The sequence below is a fragment of the Platichthys flesus genome, chromosome 23 (genome assembly GCF_949316205.1).
Source record: "Platichthys flesus chromosome 23, fPlaFle2.1, whole genome shotgun sequence".
In the NCBI taxonomy this organism is placed as follows: domain Eukaryota; kingdom Metazoa; phylum Chordata; class Actinopteri; order Pleuronectiformes; family Pleuronectidae; genus Platichthys; species Platichthys flesus.
The window spans coordinates 6,921,333-6,941,802 of record NC_084967.1 but is presented as its reverse complement, the minus strand read 5'-3'; the positions used below and the strand labels follow the sequence as shown (position 1 = coordinate 6,941,802).

The following is a 20,470-nucleotide window of genomic DNA, read 5'->3' as shown; positions in this document are numbered from 1 at the left end:
TGGTGTAGAGAGCCACGAGATGAGATGCGATGGCGGCATATCGCTTGGGGGAAGGCGTGCCGCAAAGTCGATCAGCAGTCCCCATCAGGAATAGAACTTATCGGAGGGGAACTTTATTTCTATTCCAATTTCAAGATACATAAAGTGTCATGCAGCAGATCTTTAAATCAGAGGGGCAGAGGGGAGTTCCATAAAAAGAGAGTTTTTCTACGTGCAAATACAGAGGCAAAGGCGATAACTTTTGTTTGCTGATTAGTCGATGCTTGACCTTCGACTGGAGGATGGACAGATATTAAGTTTTCAACAAATCATTTTTCCCTTTGAGTGCAGACACTGCAGAATAAACCCTTTGCCCTCCTGTTCCTTAAAAGTAGACTTTGTGCAGATAGCAGTCCTCTCTCTCACACTCACATACTGAGCCCTATGGTATGAAAAGGCAGTGCACTGTACTGGCTGACTGCCAGTGCTAAGATTCTTTTCAAGCACAAAGAAAAGTATGTCAGCGCAGAGTCGAGAGGATCTGGCTTGTATGGCCGAGGGCTTAGCATGTAGCTTATAGAGACTGCACTGAGCTAAAAAGTCCTAGATGTGTGTGAGTGTGTGTGGGTTCTGTTTGTGTGTGTGTGGCAGGGTTATTGGAGCAGGGTTAGAAAGCGGGAATGTCAGCCATTGTCCCCAGTTCCTTCCCTCGAAACCCACTTCACTGGGATTATTGGCTTTGTGCTTGTTTGTGGCGTTAATTTGACCAAGTCGTTCATAGGCAGAGCCTGCAGACTAGAGCGAGAGAGACGCTGCATGTACTCAGTGCCCCCCCAGGTCGTGAATACCGGATGAACGCAGAAAATATTTCTTGCATTTTTATATTTTTTGAAAGTCACCGTAAACCAGGGTGCTTAAAATAACAAACGTGCAACTGCGTAAGATACAAGTTAATATATTGTTATTTATTCCACTCAGTGTTTTGTCACATCTCAGTTAAAAGTTTGGTGTTAAATCATCTCCACTTTGTTATAATCCTAGGTTCAGTGCGTCATTTATTGACGTGCAACGTTTCCCCAAAAGATAATCTGCCTCTTCTTATCTAGTCACGCTCGCAAGAAATGATTTGCGACACAGTGGAACATCCGGATCAATGCAACGCGTCTGTTTTGTCGGCACGCCCCGGTGATAAGTCAAAACGCGGGGTCGGTACACGTTGTACGACTTTTACAGCAGCAGCAGAGTCTTCCTGCTGTCTGGAAGGTGGAAGGTTGTGCGTAAATCAACAGCTCCGACAGTAAGAGTGCTCACTGATGTGCCCTTCCAGTCAGACCCAGTGTAAACATGAACAGCTGTTAGTCAGTAACATGCTGCCTCCTTGGGGGGATGGTAAAACAACAGACACACATGAAAACATAACCTTTGTCAAAAAACACCAGTACAGTTTATAACTAGTATTCAGAGGTGAGATCTCTATGCCCAGTATGTCTTCTCCTCTGGCCCTGCTGGTTCAGCTTAATGACATATAGGTTGTGTGATTAAAAACTCGAAATTGAATTGTATGTATTGATCTCTATGTGTGATACATGACTCCAACGGTGGTTCAGTTTCCGGCCACTCACAGCCCTCAACAGCTTAGAAAATGGATTGAATGTTAAAGTCTGAATAACCTTCAGTCATTCATTATATGTTTTAACACAACACCAACTATCACTTTGGCAGAGCACGAGGTGTCATTTTTCAAATAGCTGAAATAAATGCCTCTTTTTTTTTTTTTTTTCTGAAATAAGGCCATTACCCACACGGCCATAACTCTTCTTCTTATTTGTCAAAGTGTGAATATCAATGGCCATAAAGTTATTCATGCCTGCATGGCGCATCATCTTTATTTGAGAAAGAAATGAAATCCTATTCCCTCAGACTCCCAGGAGGGAAATAATATGTCATGCCTCCCTCCCATCCATTTCACTATATCACCTGAATAAATTTGTAGAAGAGACTGGAATATCTGTGTTTAAGTGTGTGTGTGTGTGTGTGTGTGTGTGTGTGTGAGAGAGAGAGAGAGAGATGCAGTTGAGGAGGTCAGTTAAACTCTTTGCAAGTAATATCGTCCTCTCAGAGTGCAGGAGTGCTCTTGTGAATTTGTTCCGTGAGTAGCAAAGCCATCGGTTGAGCTCGAGCGACTCGAATATCAGAATCTCGCTATAGAAACTATTTACAATGGCGAGATCTAGTATAGAGCATCGAAGCGTCAACCTCCCCTGCAGAGTTCCTCTTTTTTTTTTCTACAGTCCACGTCTTCCTCTTTTTAAAGTGATTTCAATGCCTTCACCTGGATTCTCTCTGGTCACTCTGCATCATAAGCTGTTTTCAGACTTTGAAGTTGGGCTTTCACATTTGAAGAACGCAGCAGGAGATTGTCGGTGTCGGACACGTTCACAGCAACGGGAAAATTTGCGGAACATTCAGGTTGGGGGGGGGGGGGGGCAATTGGGACATAGAAATTCCTGTGTAGACAGCCCAGTGTTTGTGTTTACAGCACATTGATGCCGGCGTCTTATCGCCGACGGCTCTTGTATCTAATTATTTAAAAGCTGAAATAATTTGATTAGATATTTTCCCATGGAAATCCCGTTTCCATGGGGCGATTGGTCCATTGATACAATCAGAGTGGGCAGGTAACATTAGACTGACTTCTGCTGCAGCCATAATTATGTACTATTGGAGAGGCTACATTCAGCTTTTGATAGTTTAAGTTATTGTGGAACTTAGTTTAGTACATTTTGTCTATTTGTTCTTTCACATAAATTGAATCTTTGAGTATTTCCTCCACTGCTGGATATTTTGTTTTCTCATATACGGCCCCTGTGGATGATTTCAGCAGAGTGTCCAGACTTCCTGGACTGACAGCAGCTACATTACTGCAGAGGACAACAAAAGAAACCATTTCCCTAAATTCCCTTTAATTTCCTTATCTCTGCCTCCCCATTGAAGTAAATGAACACTTCAGTTCTTTAATGTCACTCAGCAGCTCCTTCAGGCGGCCGACCTGCTGTGTGCCAGAATCAAATAATGAACTATGACAGCCTGACCTTCCTTGCAAGGAATCAAGTATACTTAGAAGACCATTATTCTCAGATCTCTTTATTCCAGGAGTCTCACCAGGTCAAGTTTCCACCACAATAACGAACAAACCATTCAAACTTTACCAAAGCCCTTTCATCCAAGAGTAATTTTTAATCCAGCGGCCGGTGGAGAACAGCAGGGCCACGGGATGACTCCTTTGATATTACACGTAGATATGTGATTATTGTTAATGTTTAAAAGATTAAATATTATAGCAGCTGTAATCTTCACAAAGGCGCTGGCGTATTCTTTATGAATATGTCCTTTGTGCGTGCTGCTGTGAGGACTCTTCCTAATAACAGGGACTAAATTTGACAGCGAAGGAACATCGCGGCTTGATTATTGCTTCCACGGCTTAGTGTTAATTCATTCATTCATTCTTTTGTGGACCTCCGCAGCTCACAGTCACGTTGTTCCGGTGTGCGAGATAGTTGCCGTCTGCAAGACTGAAGATGACAACACAAAGAAGAAGAAGCTCGGCTCCCAGCTGTATCCCCATGCATTCACAGGTACTACGGTTGATTAAAGCAACACTGTGTCCCTTTTTATTCCGTTGGGCTCCAAGTGATTAAGTGTTTTTTTATGTAAAAAATGAACTGAAACACAACTGAATGCTGGATATTACCCACGATCCCCAGCTCCCTGAACCAGAAGAGGTTTAACAAATCAAAATAAAATCATGTTTCCTTTTCGAATGCTGGAACCAAACTTTTTATGAACTTCTAAGTCTTGCAAATTACTTGACTTCAGACTTGACAAGTGTCAGAGCTTCCCTTTAGATGTCCAAAAGTCGACTTTCAGGGGTTTAGCACCTTCATAATTCAAACCACTTATCAAGCTAATTTTGAAGCCGCCATTTGAAGGTAAAAAAGTTGCTTGGTGTTGTAAAGGCCATTGTATGTTCACTAGTGTGCATTTGACATCTTTGCTTTTAGTGCAATGATTTTCCAATTCTTTGAAAAACCTGCCCTTCATCCTCCATCTTTCTGGAAGTGCAGAGCTTAATTGCTGAAGTGCCACTTTCAGAAACAGTCGCAGGATCTTGTTTCTTTTGTCCTTCCAACAACATTGACTGAAGCTGGTTTGCATCAGTCGTTTTCATTTGATTTGCAGTAGGTAAAAGCCATATCACTGTTTTTTTGGTGGTGAGCGTGCCAGGTGGTACCAATCACAAGCGATCTGCCAGTGGGGAATAAGCCGGTAGAATGCTCCACAGTCTTGCAAGTAATGCATTAACAAGAGAGTCAGTCACAGCTTAGCCTGACTGGGTCTAGGATGGCAGCGTGCCCCTGACTTATGAGCTAATGCTTGATTTTGGAGCCATTAGATTATATCCAAAACAAGATCGGATTTACATTATTTATCGCAGCCAAATGTTGTAGAAGAAATTACAACATTACTGGCATTAGAGTGCGTCGACTCTGACACGGCAGAATCCACGGAAACTTCAAAGACGCGTCCTGTCCTGATTATGTAACTCACTAAAAGGATGATTCGACATCTCTCCTGCCTACCTCACTGTAAGAGCCCTAAGTGAGGACTCCTGCCTGGAAAGTTAACTTCTCTATCTGATGGAGAGAGAAAAATGCTTATGTGATGACTTCACTTTGAAATGCTTAGCGAGTGAATCCGCTGTCAAAGTGCTTAGCGAGGAAATTTCTTTCAGTCTTTAATGTAAATATTTCAGTAATGTTCCTCGAAAGAAATTTCGCGACTTCCATCTCCACTTCCTCTTACCTGGCTTCTTCTTCTCTCTTTTCCCCCTCACGGGTTTATTCTCAGAAGCAAGGCTGCACCGGAGGAAAGTCAGGTAGTCTGAGCCAAAAAGAACATATGGGGAAAGTATGATACGTCTGTGGTGACAAAAAAAGACCTGCACCAAAGCCCAGCAGCACTGACAGTGATTAAGAGCTGGGGAGGCACTTTCCGATGGCTGATGGGCAAACATGATATGAAAGGAAAAACCTATCTTAGGGTTTACTTAGTACGTTTGAATCTGGTTAAGAATTCATCTATGTTCCTTTGACTTTCTTTTTTTACAATGTTGGTCTAGGAACCGTGACGTGCTGGTAAGTGCTGAGAGTGTAACGCAAAGGTGGAAGGTTGATCAGCCTACGTGAACTGAAAGTACCTTTTGTGAAATGTAAAGAACAAGTCACCCTCAAAAGTATTAGGTTTTTCTAACTGTCTGTTCTTTTCTCGACAGTTTACTACGTGAGGAGGACGCGGCAGCACCAGTGGGGCTGTAGTGACGTCACCTTCCACTGCGCAGATCTGATGCTCTGTGAACAGTGGGTCCAAGTTATCAATGAGCAGTTGTCACTACTCAGTGCGTAAACTCTTTTATTTTTTAGATTCTATAAAGCATTTGATGATGTGGTTAGATGCAAAAAAAGTGTCATTTACAGCAGCAAAGCTGTGAAATCTTAAACCCTTCCTCCTCCGAGTTAGCAGACAGGACATACGCCAAACTAAAAAGTCAAAATACATATCCGGTACATTACATAAATATGTTTTTGTCATTTTATGTACGTTTTTTAATAAGAGCATGCATTTCTTATGATCCACTAATCTACTTTTATTCGCACATACGTGTATACTAGTTTGAACTTTAGTGGGTCCCTGCTGCTGATTATCATCCTACGGTTGCTTGTGTCTGATCTATACATTATATTTAATAAGGTTTTATGTATTTTTTATGTATTCACACAAATTTCTCATTTCTATGAACATTGGTCAAATGTAACTGTAATTACTGTATATCAAATACCACTTAGTCACATGAGAGTGGCAGCCCAATGGCGAGAATACATTTAGAAAATTCATTGTAATTGTGTTCCATGCTGAACAGCTACACTTGGTCTGAATTATGGTTTAGAAGCTGCTACAGCTGTAATTTGCCTGTCAGACCAAGATAAGACCAGCATGTGTATATTGTGTTTGTAGGCAGAATGCGTTCTACGAGAATCAGGCGATTTGACCTCTCGGGCAGTTCTAACAGCTGACAGCAGCTCTGGGCCGTGAATAAACAACACAGTGTTTTTTCATGCTTTGTTTACGGACTTCTTCACAGGGACGCCGTGCAGCATGTATGATAAGTTACCGTTGTTTCCCTAAGAAAGCAATTCCCTCAGCCTCCCTCAGCATTTACCATAAGGTCCGTTTGAATCATGACACTTCCTCCTGTCATGTTATGAAGAGATTAAATGATATTTGTATTGAGGGCCACATAAACAGTGTTAGAGACCATGTTAAAGAATTTGACTGATCAAAATGTTCTCATATATGTTTTTTGCCATTTTAGATAATGACAGTACACTGATTTATGTTCAAGTGTTCATGTTTACAATGAGTTTGGTTTAACGTCATTATTTGATGCTATGAAAAGCCAGTAAAACATTTATTATATCGCAGACTCTGGCTCTGCGTTCATACCCAGGATATTTCTGCTTCATTTCTGTGCAGTGGGAGCACATGGAGACGTGTCGTCCATATCTGCCACAACTTGTCAAGTTGGTGGAGATTGTAGATTAAAAAAATATAAAACGTGGGTGAATATCTACATCCTACATACAACACATCATCCATTAGAAATGTTTGGAAATAATAGATCTACCTCTCTATGGTCCAAATTAATTCATCTGTTTTCCAGTAATTTATGAGCATGGTACATTACCATACAAATGTTATTACACCATCTGTCAGAACATATTAAGCATTGTTACATGTTTGACTGCAGAAAACACATTGTGCAGCACTTTAGGACTTGGGATGATTTCCCGATCGTTCTATTGGGCTCTAAAGGATCTAGCATGTGGAGATAAGCGTTTACTTGGCATCATTTTTCCTGGAGAGATGAGTCCATTCCATGAAATGAACGACATTCATCGTGAATATGAATCCTCGTTGTGCTCCAACAGTGTTCCTCTCCACCACAGTGCACCCTTACATCACCCTGCTTTCGTTCGTGCTCATTTACCACTTGATCCCAATCCATTCGTTCTCAATCTCAGCAGCATGCTTTGTTCTCAACTATCTCGGTTTGTTGTCCCGAACGCAGTCTTCCACAGCAGCCATAAACAAACCATTTACCATGCTCCATCCAAAGCAGCACTTTGTAGGTTTATCACCAAATGATGCAGCACCTCTGAATCGCTCCCCGCTCCACCCAAAGCCAGTAGACGCACCATTATTTCTCCAGCAGCGCGTTTTGGAGAGCAGTCAGTTTGACGGAGCATTTTGAGAAAGGTCTCTTGTTAATGAAAACTTCATCAGGCTGCTGTCAACCACACATTTGAAGAAAAAAAAAGAAGGTAAACACTGGGTCTTTTTAATGACTATCTCAAACCTCTCCTTCACTTTGCAGCCAACCGGCCGAGGAGCCTCCTGGTGTACATCAATCCCATTGGCGGAAAGCAGCGCGGGACGCGTATTTACGAGCAGAAGGTGGCTCCACTCTTTCGCCGCGCCTGCATCTCGGCCGATGTGATTGGTGAGTCCGTCTCAGTGGTGTTCTTCAACATTTAAATAAAAAATGAGTCCCGGTGGCGGCCATATAGATCTCTGTGGCGGCCGTGGCCTCGCGTGTGGACCGCAGGGGCCGGCGAGGATATGATGTGGCTTATGGCGCCATCAATCACATCAGCACCTTTAATGGTAGCTGTGATAGTTGATAAGCTCGGGTATCCAAACACATCTATTATTCAATAAGTGCTTGCTACTGCTACACATAGTCTGGTGTGTTGATAGTCCATCAGAGTGAATGCTGCTCACTGGGCTTCCTAAGGTAACCATGAATCGCAGGATTGTATCTATGTTGACATTCTACGGCAAGTGAACAGATTTACTTTTGAAATATTACTTTTGTTTTTATGGGCTCTGGACTCACTTTGCGGACTAATATGAAACAGCTGAATTACATTGCCGTGTGCCCTTGTGCCTTTTTTGGAACATTATCCGCACAACGGGTTCCGGGTTAATAGTCGTTTATTTCAAAATGCCAGTCATAGCTCACTTGCTGTACTCCTCAGTCCACACAGAGTCAAGTCATTTTTAGTCTACATGTTCCCTTTCTTTGACACTTGTCATGTGTTTCTATAGTTACAGATAGTGCCAATCATGCCAGGGACCACTTGAAAACAGAGGCCATTCTGGATAAATATGATGGGTGAGTGCTTTCAGGCTTTTAACACTGGTACTTCTCCGTGGCATGAATAGAGTTGACTGTTGTGGTTCATACTGTTATAAAGCCACTAAGAGGCTCGACCATGAGCTGTATGTCACTTATTGGGTATTAGAGGCTTTTGTTTTTTAAGGCCCTGCTGTGTTTAATGACTGGGATAAAGCCCTGCGAGTTTCTCACACTTAACCACCATCATTATGCTGATCTCAGACACTGACCTGCCTTCCCTTCTCCACACAGATAAACATCAACAAACACGTGCATGGTCATACAGCAAACGCATTCTAAATGAATTATTTATATAAAGCATTTATATCCTGCTTTTCCAGTCTTATCGATCACTCAGAATGTTTTATACTATAAATCATATTCACCCATTTACACACACATTCATATAGTGCATCTATACGCAGCTCTTTGTTGCTGGCACAGCCTTCAGGGGCTATCTTGGGGTACAGTGTCTCGCCCGAAGACAATTTGGCATGCAGACTTGAAAATGAAGTGGTCAACTGGAGCAAAAGCAGCAGTTTAGCTCTAAAAGCAATAAAATAGCCATTTCCACATTTAACCATCATACCCAGCATCTAGAAGCACTGACAATACAGATTAATCAATTCACAGTTTGTGTTTTCAATTCAAACTGTACACAATGCTGCCGCTCAGGTCTGAGTGAGGGGAAAGTGTGAAGTAAAGTGCAAATGATAATTGTAATCGCACATAAAAAGGTATCAGTAACATGAAAGTGTTTTCCTGCATAGAGCCGAACTCCAGCCTCTGTCTATCAGATATTCAGTCCAGCAGCGAGGGGTTAGAGCCATTTTGCTTTCAACCGGCAGTTCAGAAATTTATACGACCACTTCGCTAAGGTTTGGTGAGATAGACCTAAAAGACTGTAATGCAGGGTGGCACCGCGTGATATTCTTATTTATTAAAGGGTTTCACAGTTAAAGCTGCTGCCCAGATGTGCTAATGTCAAGGTTAGAGGTAAGAACTTTGAGCCACGTGTGCAACTTGTCATCTCTTCGCCCAGGGTGGTGTGTGTTGGTGGAGATGGCATGTTCAGTGAGATCCTGCACGGATTGGTCACCAGGACCCAGACTGACCATGGTGTAGACCAGAACCAACCAGAAGCTGAGCTGGTGCCGTGTTCTCTGCGCATAGGGATCATTCCTGCAGGTGAGCTGTCTCCATCATGCTCAAAGACTATATGAAGATGGCAATGTGACTGCTCTCCAAAAGTGAAGCCAAAGGGTCTTGATTTCTCCCTGGTGGCTGACTGCAGTATAGCGTCATAAATAATAGGAAATGTAGGCTCCGCTACTGGATAGGGTAAGGAAATGGATCCGTGTCGTCCATCTTTTTTCACAGTCAATGATTACATCATGTAAAACACATATCTGGGTTTTGAAAACATAATTTGTGGTTTTAGTGGTAATCCTCTCACTTTTCCCCCCGCTGTTCCTCTCTCCACCCTCACACGAGTATGTGAGACACGCCAGGTGTCTCGCTGTTGTCAAAATATCCCTGGGAAATGGAGGAAATAACTTGGCAAAAGCTAAAAAACAAATATATTGAAGAAGTCCTGCAGTATGTGTCAGAGGGCTGTAGTCATTCTACTGTACATGAGCAAAGTATAGTGCTGACACGTTTGGTGCTGGTGTTGGATGGAGGTCGAGTTTCTCTCTAAAATGTACAATTGAGGGGCTGAAGTTTTAAAAATAGACTTAATCGGTCACTCCTGACGATTACATCCCATCAGAGCTGTAATTGATTCTCATTGTGAGGTTCAGCTGATCCCTGGGTAACACAAGAGAAACGCTATGGCAACAGGTCAGGGGGTCCCGTTCGGGCCCTGTGGAGGGTCAGTCATTCAACGCGCGATCAATGGGAAACGTGCTGGGTGACACTTTGAAATCTTTTCGAAATGTTCATGATGATGGGAATACAGTGCATGAGGCTGTGTGACAAATGGATTGTAATTACAGAAGGGTTCATTTACAGCCCTGATTTGGATGTGGGGATCAAATTATCATCATTGTTAGTTTTCCATAATAGCAGATGAATAACAATGTTAGCTGTGAAACACTGTGGTGTTTTATCCTTTCAGACGACCATACAAAAGGTCTAACATCTTATCATTACACTCCTGGTCAGGTACTTTAATCTGTCAGCAAAAAAAAACGTCAGGGCCGCCACGATGAAAAGTCTCACTGTTCAACACCTGTTGCCAAGAGGTTTTTAAATGTCAACGCTATGGCTTTTAAATAGGAGCTCTTTATTGGTTGGAAGTGGTATTGAAAGTGCTTTCTTTTCTTGATGACACCAACTTAAACAGCCCGTCTCGCGGCCAAGGCCGGTTTCTCTTCAGTGTTTTGTAAAATGCACTCAAGAACATTGAATAAGCACAGACATGTTGAGGAGCAGTTGTTGATTTCTAAAGGCACCTTCAAATGTCAGATCACAAAGGGCGTAAAATAAACGTGGTAGAAGTTTGATGATGTAATGATGATATTGATTTGAAGTATTATCGCCCAGCCCTACAGTTGTAAACTTGATTCTGTGGTGATTCCTGATTATACTATCACCTCGGACTGTACCGTATCCACCTGGGTGTTGTTTATGATTTCATCGATGTAGTATCAATATTGCTATCAAAGTAATCCTTCGTAATAACTGTGGTTCCAAAGTCCTGTGTGCCATACTTCAAATGAGCTCATTCACGGCCATGTCACATGAACTTCGATGACCACCTTTGGTTTTAAAGAGGATGTCAATTAACCCCGAAACTTTAAAAGACGATTATTAATTAAGGAAAGTATAAGTTGTACAAAGATCCCCTGTGGGATTCCAAAGGGCTCACTGATGTCATTATGTGATACTGTCACAAGTGCAGCCATAAATCCATTCATGCACCAAGGATTCCAACAGCGGAAAAACATCCTGCACTAAAAAGCATCTCGACCCCATTGTTGTCCCGGAGATAAAGATGATCTCCCTGTCAAGATGATCTAACTGGCGAGACAGTTTGGGGGAGGATACACGGATAAAAACTGGAACTCCTCCGCTGAGGATATGTCTTGTGACAGTTTCCACTCGCTCGTCTGAATATTCCAACAGGCTCCCGTGCTTGAGCAACTTAAGGGGGAATAAAACATTGAACATCTGAGGGCTGAACACCATTGAGCATCTGTGAGCACCACTTAAATCCATTCAAAGTTGGGTGGCTTTTACTGTGTTGCTTCAGAGGAGTCGAATGGCATATGTCACCGCTTTTTCTACACTCGGCAAAAGAGCAGGCGGCGCGGCGCTTGTCAAAAGCGATCGCGAAGTGTTCGGATGTGATTACAAAGCTCCGAGGAGAAGAGGCAAAAAAGGCCAGAGTCAAGAAAATGGGGGAGCTCGTCTTCCTACTCATCTGTGCCCGCCGCAGAGTGACGGGCCTGATCTTCTCCGCCACGCTTCCGTGAGCCAACTCAAAAACATCACTAGTTAGATTTCACTCACTCCTCTCCGTCTTTTATCTGCGGCAGTGGGTCAATTTCACCAGTGGAAGATGATCAAAGTCCGATGGATGGGTCTGAAATTATTGCTGTGCGAGAAAAAAAAAGAAGAGGGATGGAGCCTTATTACCTCCCAAGTTGAAAGATTTAATGTCAAACTGAGCATTTCAGCCAGGGTGGGGGGCGGGACTCTTATCCTTCATTTCCTGGCTGAAGGGAGCTGATGATCGCCCAGGGGTCCGCAGCTCTCCGATTGGTTGACTCCTCACTTCCGCTTAATACAATAAAATCCCTCAACTGAATATTTCTCACTTGGCAGCAGTTGTACTGTGACGCTGACTTCTTTTAAGAATGTGCTCATGATAAGAATTTCATATCAACTAAAACAAGAAAACATTTTTTTATTTTTAGAATCAGTCCTGCATCCTATTCACTTCCCTTCTGCAGCACAGCTGGAAGGAAAGCATGAATGACAGTTGAACCATCCTTGTAACTAAGCTGGGATTGGCCAACCAGTCAAACCAGACCTTGACATAGTCGAATGAAACATTCATTTCAAGGAAAAAACACATGGGTCATCTAATGGTACATTAATGAAGGAGAGAATGTTTTTTCTCTGCAGATAAGATGAGATGGGGAAATTCAAAACTGACACAGCATCAGGGGAAAATGCAGTAAGCCATAAATAAATAAGTGTCTCAACAGCTATAATAAAATGTTCCTGTTGTAAAGCTGAGACTATCCAAATGAAACTTGATGAAAAGGTCTGCAGTTTCATAAAGCCCAAAGTCCCCGACAGAAATCACTGCTCATGAAGCTCTTGAAAAGCCTTGTCAGTCGTACAGCAAATACTTTCGCATAATTGTGATGTCATATGACAGAAATTTTCCACATGTAAATAATGCAGGTCTAGTCTGATCTAACTAATCACAACAGAGTGAGCCAACTGGCCAATCAGACAGAGGCTGAAAAGAGAAGCTGCAGAAATGTGAGGAATATGAGGAAACATTAGAGCATGTAAACCTTTTCAAGTAATAACCCAAAATATAAGTATGAATAATGATAATGAACGTTTGTTTTTGTGACAATCAAGTCTATGCGTCTGACTTTCTTAAATGGAACGCTAACCATCGACCTATGTGCCTCTCGTCCACCAGGGTCCACCGATTGCATCTGCTTTGCCACAGTGGGAACCAACGATCCAGTTACTTCTGCTCTACACATCATTGTGGGTCAGTAGAAAAGCTTGCAGCGCACGTGTTGTGTATCTCAGTGGGTTCGGGGTTGCCTCCTGTTTCCCTCTCCTAGGGTTTGTGTAACAAGTCACAACAACCTGTGGATGATAATCACAGCAGCTTTCTGTTTGAGTTGCATGCTTTAACCACCACAAAGCCACGTGCCACCTCACAGCCTCCACTGGGCTTGTCTCCCCAGGTGACACTCAGCCGATGGACGTGTGCTCGGTTCTCCACGACGACGTCCTCCTCCGATACTCGGTCTCGCTGCTCGGCTACGGCTTCTACGGAGACCTGCTGACAGACAGCGAGAGGAAGAGGTGGCTGGGTCCGGCCAGATACGACCTGTCAGGTACGAGGGCCCCGGCTCTCTAAACTCGACTGACTGTCCAGGCTAATCCTGCTGTGGCTCACCGGTCTCAGAGCTTTAATGACCACACGCCTGCTTATATTAATGTCGGGTAAAACAACTGGAGTTGATCCCGGAGCTTCCTGGTCTCGCTCCAGGTCCAGGATTCGGGGGATTAAAGATATAAACAATACACACAGCCTCCGGCTCTCACTCCTGTGTAGTTCTGCAGTGAGACTCACTTACACCACCTTAATCACTTACCACCACCAAGATTTCTCTTCGCACTGGGGCCACACATAAATACTCACATACATTGTGGTGTAAAGGCACCCACTCTGTGATGCCAGTTATGGAACCAGGCTAAATTAAAGTGGGGCCAACTGTACAGAGGAGAAAAACAATCTTGAAATGGAAACCTGGGGCCTTGTTTATCAACGCATGCATAAAACAAGTCCTTAAGTGTGTCTCAGCATGAACACAAAAGTTTGCATTTAACTGTGCTGTAAAGCAGCAAGCACACAGGCAACAGGCAACAAAATCATTAGGTTTATTTTATGTCTTTTCCCCCATGGATACCCGTGTTAAAACATAAGATTTCATAGTGTCTTTTTTTATTTGTTCTTACACAACAACAACCCAATATAGGCAGGGGTGTTGGCGCCGAGACGGGGCTCCTGAGAGTGATTCTGTTAGTCCGCAGCAGTGACAATTTTAGGAGAATTCTATGACTATTTAATATAAATGTTGGAGAGTTCATTGTCACATTCATTTATTTGTTTATATTAATAGATTTATTAGCAATAACAGAATGCCATATTGGTCTGGTTTTTCATTGGTCGCGATATCACGAAATTGCAAAAACAGACTAAATTAGCCTTCTCTCTCCATCTGTAAAATATATGAATTTCAGGAATTTATCACTGATTCGTATACAACACCGTGTATGAAACGGATTTATGGACACAAAACCAAAACTGTGTCGGAACGAGTGAATCAAGGACAAAATGACTACACAACACTGCATTTCTGAAGGAGGCCACTGGACTGCATTAAACACAACCAGACATGACACATGTTAACTTACAGCAGCTTCGATAGAGAGTATTGCAGTTGGTTATGCGGATGACATTTCTCCTCTTAATTGTCTTGTCAAATACAAAAAGCAGTCCGTGGCCCACACTGTGTGTTTTTTTCTTCCAGGGGTGAAAACTTTCCTGAGCCACAAATGCTACGAAGGCACCGTCTCATTCCTCCCCGCCGGGGACGACGTGGGGAACCCGAGGGACGAGCTGCTGTGTCGCTCCGGGTAAATAAACCATCGCAGATATCTATTTCCCCGCCGCCTCCCGACACTCTTTCAAAAGGTGCTAACTTATCTGATGTGCTGTAGTTCAATAGCAGCGCTGCACCTGCCAGAGCTTAAATGGGCCAGTTTTACGGTGTCAGGTAGCCTAACTGATTTATGGCGGACCAAAACACGTTGGCTCTCTTCTGAAAACTGCTTGAGTAAGTGCTTTGTTGTTTTTTTCTGTTTGAGATGCAGACATTGTTTGCATTTGTTACGGCGACTGAAAAGAGGGCTGAGAGCCATTAATCTGTAAAAAAAATAACGCCATGTTCCCCGACAGCTCACTTCACCATAAAAAAGTGGTTTGACTGTGCTGCTACAAAGGGCGCTCTCGACTTCTGTGAGCAGCTCTGATATAAAAACCCTCTGATATTTAAAACGCAGGCACAGTGCACTTCAGTTAAAGATGGACCCAATTCATTCCGGCTTAATGAATCATTTAGGCTTGTTAGAGCGCTGATGGTTCGATGACTGTGATAACAAGGTGACGCTGATGTTTCAGGTGCCACGTGTGTCAGCGCAAGGCCTCGTCGAACGGCAAGCGGCGGGGGATGTCAGCGGAGAAGGAAAAGTCTGGTAAAGGTACGAGTTCGGGGGATGTTCCTGGGAATGTGTCAAATAAATCATTTCTGCCTCTTTGTCTATTACGAATAAAACGCTTGTGAAAGTGAGCATCTCGAAACCTGTGGTAGGAGAGGAGAAAAAGAACAAAGCAGAGACAAGAAAAATTGCACAAAGACTTTCTTTTCTCCTGAAGTTACTTTCACACACGCACACACACACACACACACACACGCACACGAACACGCACAAACCAGGGGAGATTTGCATTTTGCTCTCTTTTAAAAGTGTATAAAAGTATTTTCTTTTGGGGCTATTTTGTCCCACTTGGCAGCATGCTGAAACTGTTGATGAGTTTCTTGATGAGTTATTGACGAGAAAATATAAACCGATTTTAGTGACAGTGCACGACACCACCCCCCCCCCCCCCCCCCCCCACATCAGAGGGTTTTTTGTGTCCCTATCGATTTCCAAATGTCCATAATCCACCCCCTTCACCCTGCTTGATCAGTTTACTTGTTCCTCAATGAGACTGGTGCGCGCGTGTGTGTGTGCGCATGCACGTACGCACTCAGCTTTGGGTAGGACAACATTACCTCACCTAATCCATCGCCTGTCCCCCCTCTGACCGTGGGACACACACAAACACACACACACACACACACACACACACACACACACACACACACACACACACACACACACACACACACACACACACACACACACACACACACACACACACACACACACACACACACACACACACACACACACACACACACACACACACACACACACACACACACACACACACACACACACACACACACTTCATTATCTACAATCCTTTCAACCCATCAACACATGCAGCACAAGCCTCTGGAGGCTGATGAAATACTGACTCCTGTGTGGGTGCATGGGTATGTGTGAGTGTGTGTGTGTCTGTGTGTGCGTGCGTTCTTTTCCCTCTCTAATTAGTGTCCTGATGTTTAATTCCAGAATTCTCTATCCTGGCCTGGAACTGAGGCTTCCTATGGCACATGTGTGTGCGTGTGTTATCTTGTGTAAATATTCAAGCAAGCACAATGTGTGAGATGTGTGACTGACTCCCACTAATCAGGATGAAATTTGGCTCTGCCGGCTCTGACGGGGGGGGGTTCGCCTCACGCCACCGCCGCTGTTTGCGTTGCGATCCTCTCTTTCTCCTTCCTGGCGTGGGAAATCTCTGACAACTGCTAAATCAATGAGGCACGACACACTCACTCTCTCTGCAAATGAGCCCCAGCCTCTCCCCCGAAAGCAAATACTCATTTGGAAACATTTCAGCTAATGAAGAGCCTGCAGGCCACAGTTGGATCTGTTGTTTAGTTTTGGGGAGTTTTTTATTTTTTTTTATTTTGCTTTAATCACATCTTCCCAATTAGAATATTGTTGTTTTTATGTAGCCTCAGCGGGCTTGTTATCATCGGTTTGCGTTATCACCTCCGTCGGTTTGTTTTGCGAAATGAGGGGGAAAGGTAATGAATCGTTTTGCTTTGCGAGATCATATAATTTTCCCTTTGAGAGGCTTGTAAAAAGAGTCGGCTGCTAATTTGGACGTCTGTGATCACTTTTTTGCTGCTCACTCCGCTGACTATCACGCCGGTGACAGGCGCCTCGGCTCCCACGGGTGACGCCACTGTGTCTTCTGATACGGCGTCGCTTGTAAACAGTCGCTTAATCTCCGAGGAGCAGGGCGGCGATTTGTGAAGTGCAGCCATCGCGTCTGTCACTTGAGACTCGGGGGGCCACGGGTGCGTCTAATCACAACAAAACAACTTGAAGTGAACGCAGTCTGTCTTCAATCTCCACGACTTATCTCCAGATAAGGGCGAGCCCCTTCCTCACCCAAACTTAATTGCGTGTTGGCACAGAACACATTTCGGCTTCTGTATCAAAGTTTCTATCTGGGCTCCGTCGCCAGGGTAACGCTGCATTGAGGCTTCCAGCCAAGACATCTGGATCTTAATGGAGCCTCATCAGCAACTCTGCCGTACTGTGACAAGCTTGGGACTTAACCTCAGGACTCATAAAGCCCTCGGAAAAAAATGCACAGCGTGATTTCAAAACCAAATAACCGCTGGAACACAGATGATTGGTTTCAGAAACTGGAGGCTGAGAGGAATTTAGTAGTTTATATTTATCTCTCATCTATTACACACGTATGCACGTCTCACATACGAAACACAGACGAACTCGAGTGCTGTGCTGTAAAGTCCTAATCGCAGTGCAGCATATTCGCTGCGGCACCGGCTCTCTTCATTTTACATCGTCAGTGTCAGACAGAGGAGCTTTAATGCTGCAGGAAAAGAGAGCAGCTTAGTAAATGGTTGGTGGACCAGGCCCGACGAACTCTGCAGCGCTTGAATTTTTTTACATTTATTTTGGCTTCAAACCCACCGGTCTCCCAGTGTGAACGTGGCGAATTTCATTTGATTTCAAGCGAAGGGAGTTATTTGGAGCTTGCCTTCTGCTGAAAAACCTCACAGGCGACTTTTTAATATTTAAACTTGCTTTAATATTCATTTGTATTATTATTTTGTTTGTTACATTTTTTCCTCATCAAAAAATACATTAGAATTTTGTTTCTATCTCCATGCTAGAGCACGGTAATAAAACCCTTTTGGTAATGACAATGCCATTGGCTGCCATCATTTGTCTTTCCTGCTCTCTGATTGGCTGAATCAATACTATTATTATCCTAATAACTAACAAATAAAAAAGGCAGAAAAAAATGAAACCTCCTTAGACGAGGTATCAAACAAGTGGATATACTTGTTATTACGAGATTTATTTAATCAGGATCAACTCGTCAGACACATTAAGCCAAACTGTGAATTTAAAAGGGGTTGAACAGATGTATAGGAAACATGGTCCTACTGATAATAACCCTTGACCCCTGTTTCAGATGACGACAGTGGTTTGGGTGTGATCCGTGGAAAGTTCATCGCCATTAACGCCGCCAGTATGAGCTGCGCGTGTCCCCGCAGCCCACAGGGCCTGTCGCCGTACGCCCACCTGGCCGACGGCACCACCGACCTCATCCTGGTCAGGAAGTGTTCCCGTTGGGACTTCCTCAGACACCTCCTCCGACACACCAACCAAGACGACCAGGTAGGAGAGAGGCCCCTGCTGTTAACATGTGCAACCTAAACTCGCTCTGTATATTCTCTATCTGCAGCTTGCCCCCCCCCCCAACTCATATGGCAGTTTACAGCACATGAGCTGTGTGCATGTGTGCAACGTATTTCAGAGCTGAAATAAGCCAGTCAATTCATTATTAGTTGGATCCAGCAGGGATAAAAGAAGCCCCGTCTTCAAAGGGCGAAGGAATCTCTCCAAAAACCACAAAACTTTTGAGACGATTTCATTTCTAAACCCCCCCCCCCACCAATCGCCCCCTCTGCTGCAGAGTTCAGTGCTCGGCATCAAGAGTTTCTCCATCTGTGCGCTGATGAATTGAGAGCACGTTAAGTCTGTGAATGAGCCCGCTTGCTGTGCTAGCACCTCCGTTTGCTGACTCCGCTCAATTTACCAACTATGGTTCAATTTAGTTCAAATGCCTCAGCCCTTGTGCCTTCCCACGTATCATAAATAACCTCCACCTGGGTCCGGAGAGGCGCCGGTAATCGCTGCATCAGGGATATGCTGTATACTAGAAAGCAGGCTGATACCAGACTAATGCCCTCTTAGGGTAGCGCAAGTATTACCAGGGGAAGTCTGGTGATTAGTAATTATTACCTCAGGAAAGTCCTCGGGAAAGTTTATCCCATTTAGAAGAATCATGTAGAGTAATTTGAGCTGCTGCATCGGTACAAGAAAATGCATTGCAAAGTGTGTTTTGAGCCAACACTGACATCCTGAGGTGAGTTTAAACTCTTTGAGATCAACATTTTGCCTCGTGCTCACGACTTTGTGCATCAAAAGGAAGAGTTTTACCCTCGGCGTCAGGTAAAACCGAGAGATGATGTTTTTAAAGAAACGGGAGCAGATGATGGTGAAATGTATTAACTGGAGGAAATTGGATGCGGCTCTGTGACATGAAGCGTGTCCCTGGATTGCTTCCATCCAGACGACATGAAATGGTGACACGCTGAATGTAATTACCAGCTTGCGTGGTGAAGGTCAAATTACGAAGTTTTCCCAGGTGATACTGCTACAGAGACGCATTAAATCAGTTTTATGACTGAATATTACAGTAAATTTCAATAACGAGAGACACCAGCAAGATGTTACTGTATCAATACAAGACACCTCGAGCAGTGATTCTAACAAAGGGTTACCGACCCTCACAGGAGCTGCAAAATGATTTCTGGGGGTCTCCAGGTGGCTTGTGGAGAAAAGATAAATCATTGTACAACAACCATTCGTACATTGTGTTTTATAGGTTCTCTGGCAAGAGAACATTTGTGCTCACACACACAGCTGCTCAGGAGAAAGTCCAGAGATATTCTGGAGCTCATTTGCACCTTACTTTACAATCACCTAACTCTAGATAATCTCCATGCATGCCCCAGAGGGGCTCTATGCGTGAACACGAGTGTCCAAGCTCCTGACATTCTCCGGGATTTTTACAAGGGGGCCGGTAGGAGAAACTCTGCAAGATGTCAGGAGCCTCTCAATTGGATATTTGGGCTCACACATCCAACCCCTCTGGAGAATATCCGCAGCTTATCTTGAGTTCTTTCCATGTGACTCACTTTAAAATCACTTTGCAATTTGTTGACTAATAATACAAGTTTTTAGGACCATTTAATTCTGCACTCATGGTGAGATTTTGAAGATCCAGTGACCTTTACTCCAGCGCCACCAGCATGTTCAACACTTTTGATTTACCATGAAAAAAGAAACGAGATTTATCGTAAACCTTTGCCTCGGGATCACAGTATATCTCAGTATCCCTGCTCTGGTGCCGGCAGTTAAGAAAGACTCCAGCTTCGGGATGTCTTGGCTGCTTTCCTTGCAGCAGCCTAACGGTAGACAAGTGGTCGTAGGAGCGGGCGGAGCGGGACTTTGCATCAGAGTTCACTTAATATCAGCATCACTGTCCAGCCAAGCAGAGAGAAACAAGGAGTGAGAAGCCACTAAGCGTATTCATGGCCTTGTCAGAAAGCCTTTTAGGCAGACCGACCGGCATGAATGCAA

The 20,470-nt window shown here is 43.8% G+C and overlaps 1 protein-coding gene across 1 annotated transcript in view; it reads left to right on the top strand.

The window, feature by feature from the left end:
• Positions 1-20,470, top strand: part of cerk (ceramide kinase) — a 35,189-nt gene that overhangs the window by 8,220 nt on the left and 6,499 nt on the right. Inside the window, exons 2-11 of the mRNA XM_062382743.1 lie at positions 3,504-3,614; positions 5,312-5,434; positions 7,472-7,597; positions 8,206-8,272; positions 9,318-9,463; positions 12,945-13,019; positions 13,222-13,374; positions 14,575-14,680; positions 15,225-15,304; positions 18,234-18,439. Coding sequence (XP_062238727.1) covers positions 3,504-3,614; positions 5,312-5,434; positions 7,472-7,597; positions 8,206-8,272; positions 9,318-9,463; positions 12,945-13,019; positions 13,222-13,374; positions 14,575-14,680; positions 15,225-15,304; positions 18,234-18,439 — 1,193 coding nt within the window. The remainder of the gene's footprint in view (positions 1-3,503; positions 3,615-5,311; positions 5,435-7,471; positions 7,598-8,205; positions 8,273-9,317; positions 9,464-12,944; positions 13,020-13,221; positions 13,375-14,574; positions 14,681-15,224; positions 15,305-18,233; positions 18,440-20,470) is intronic.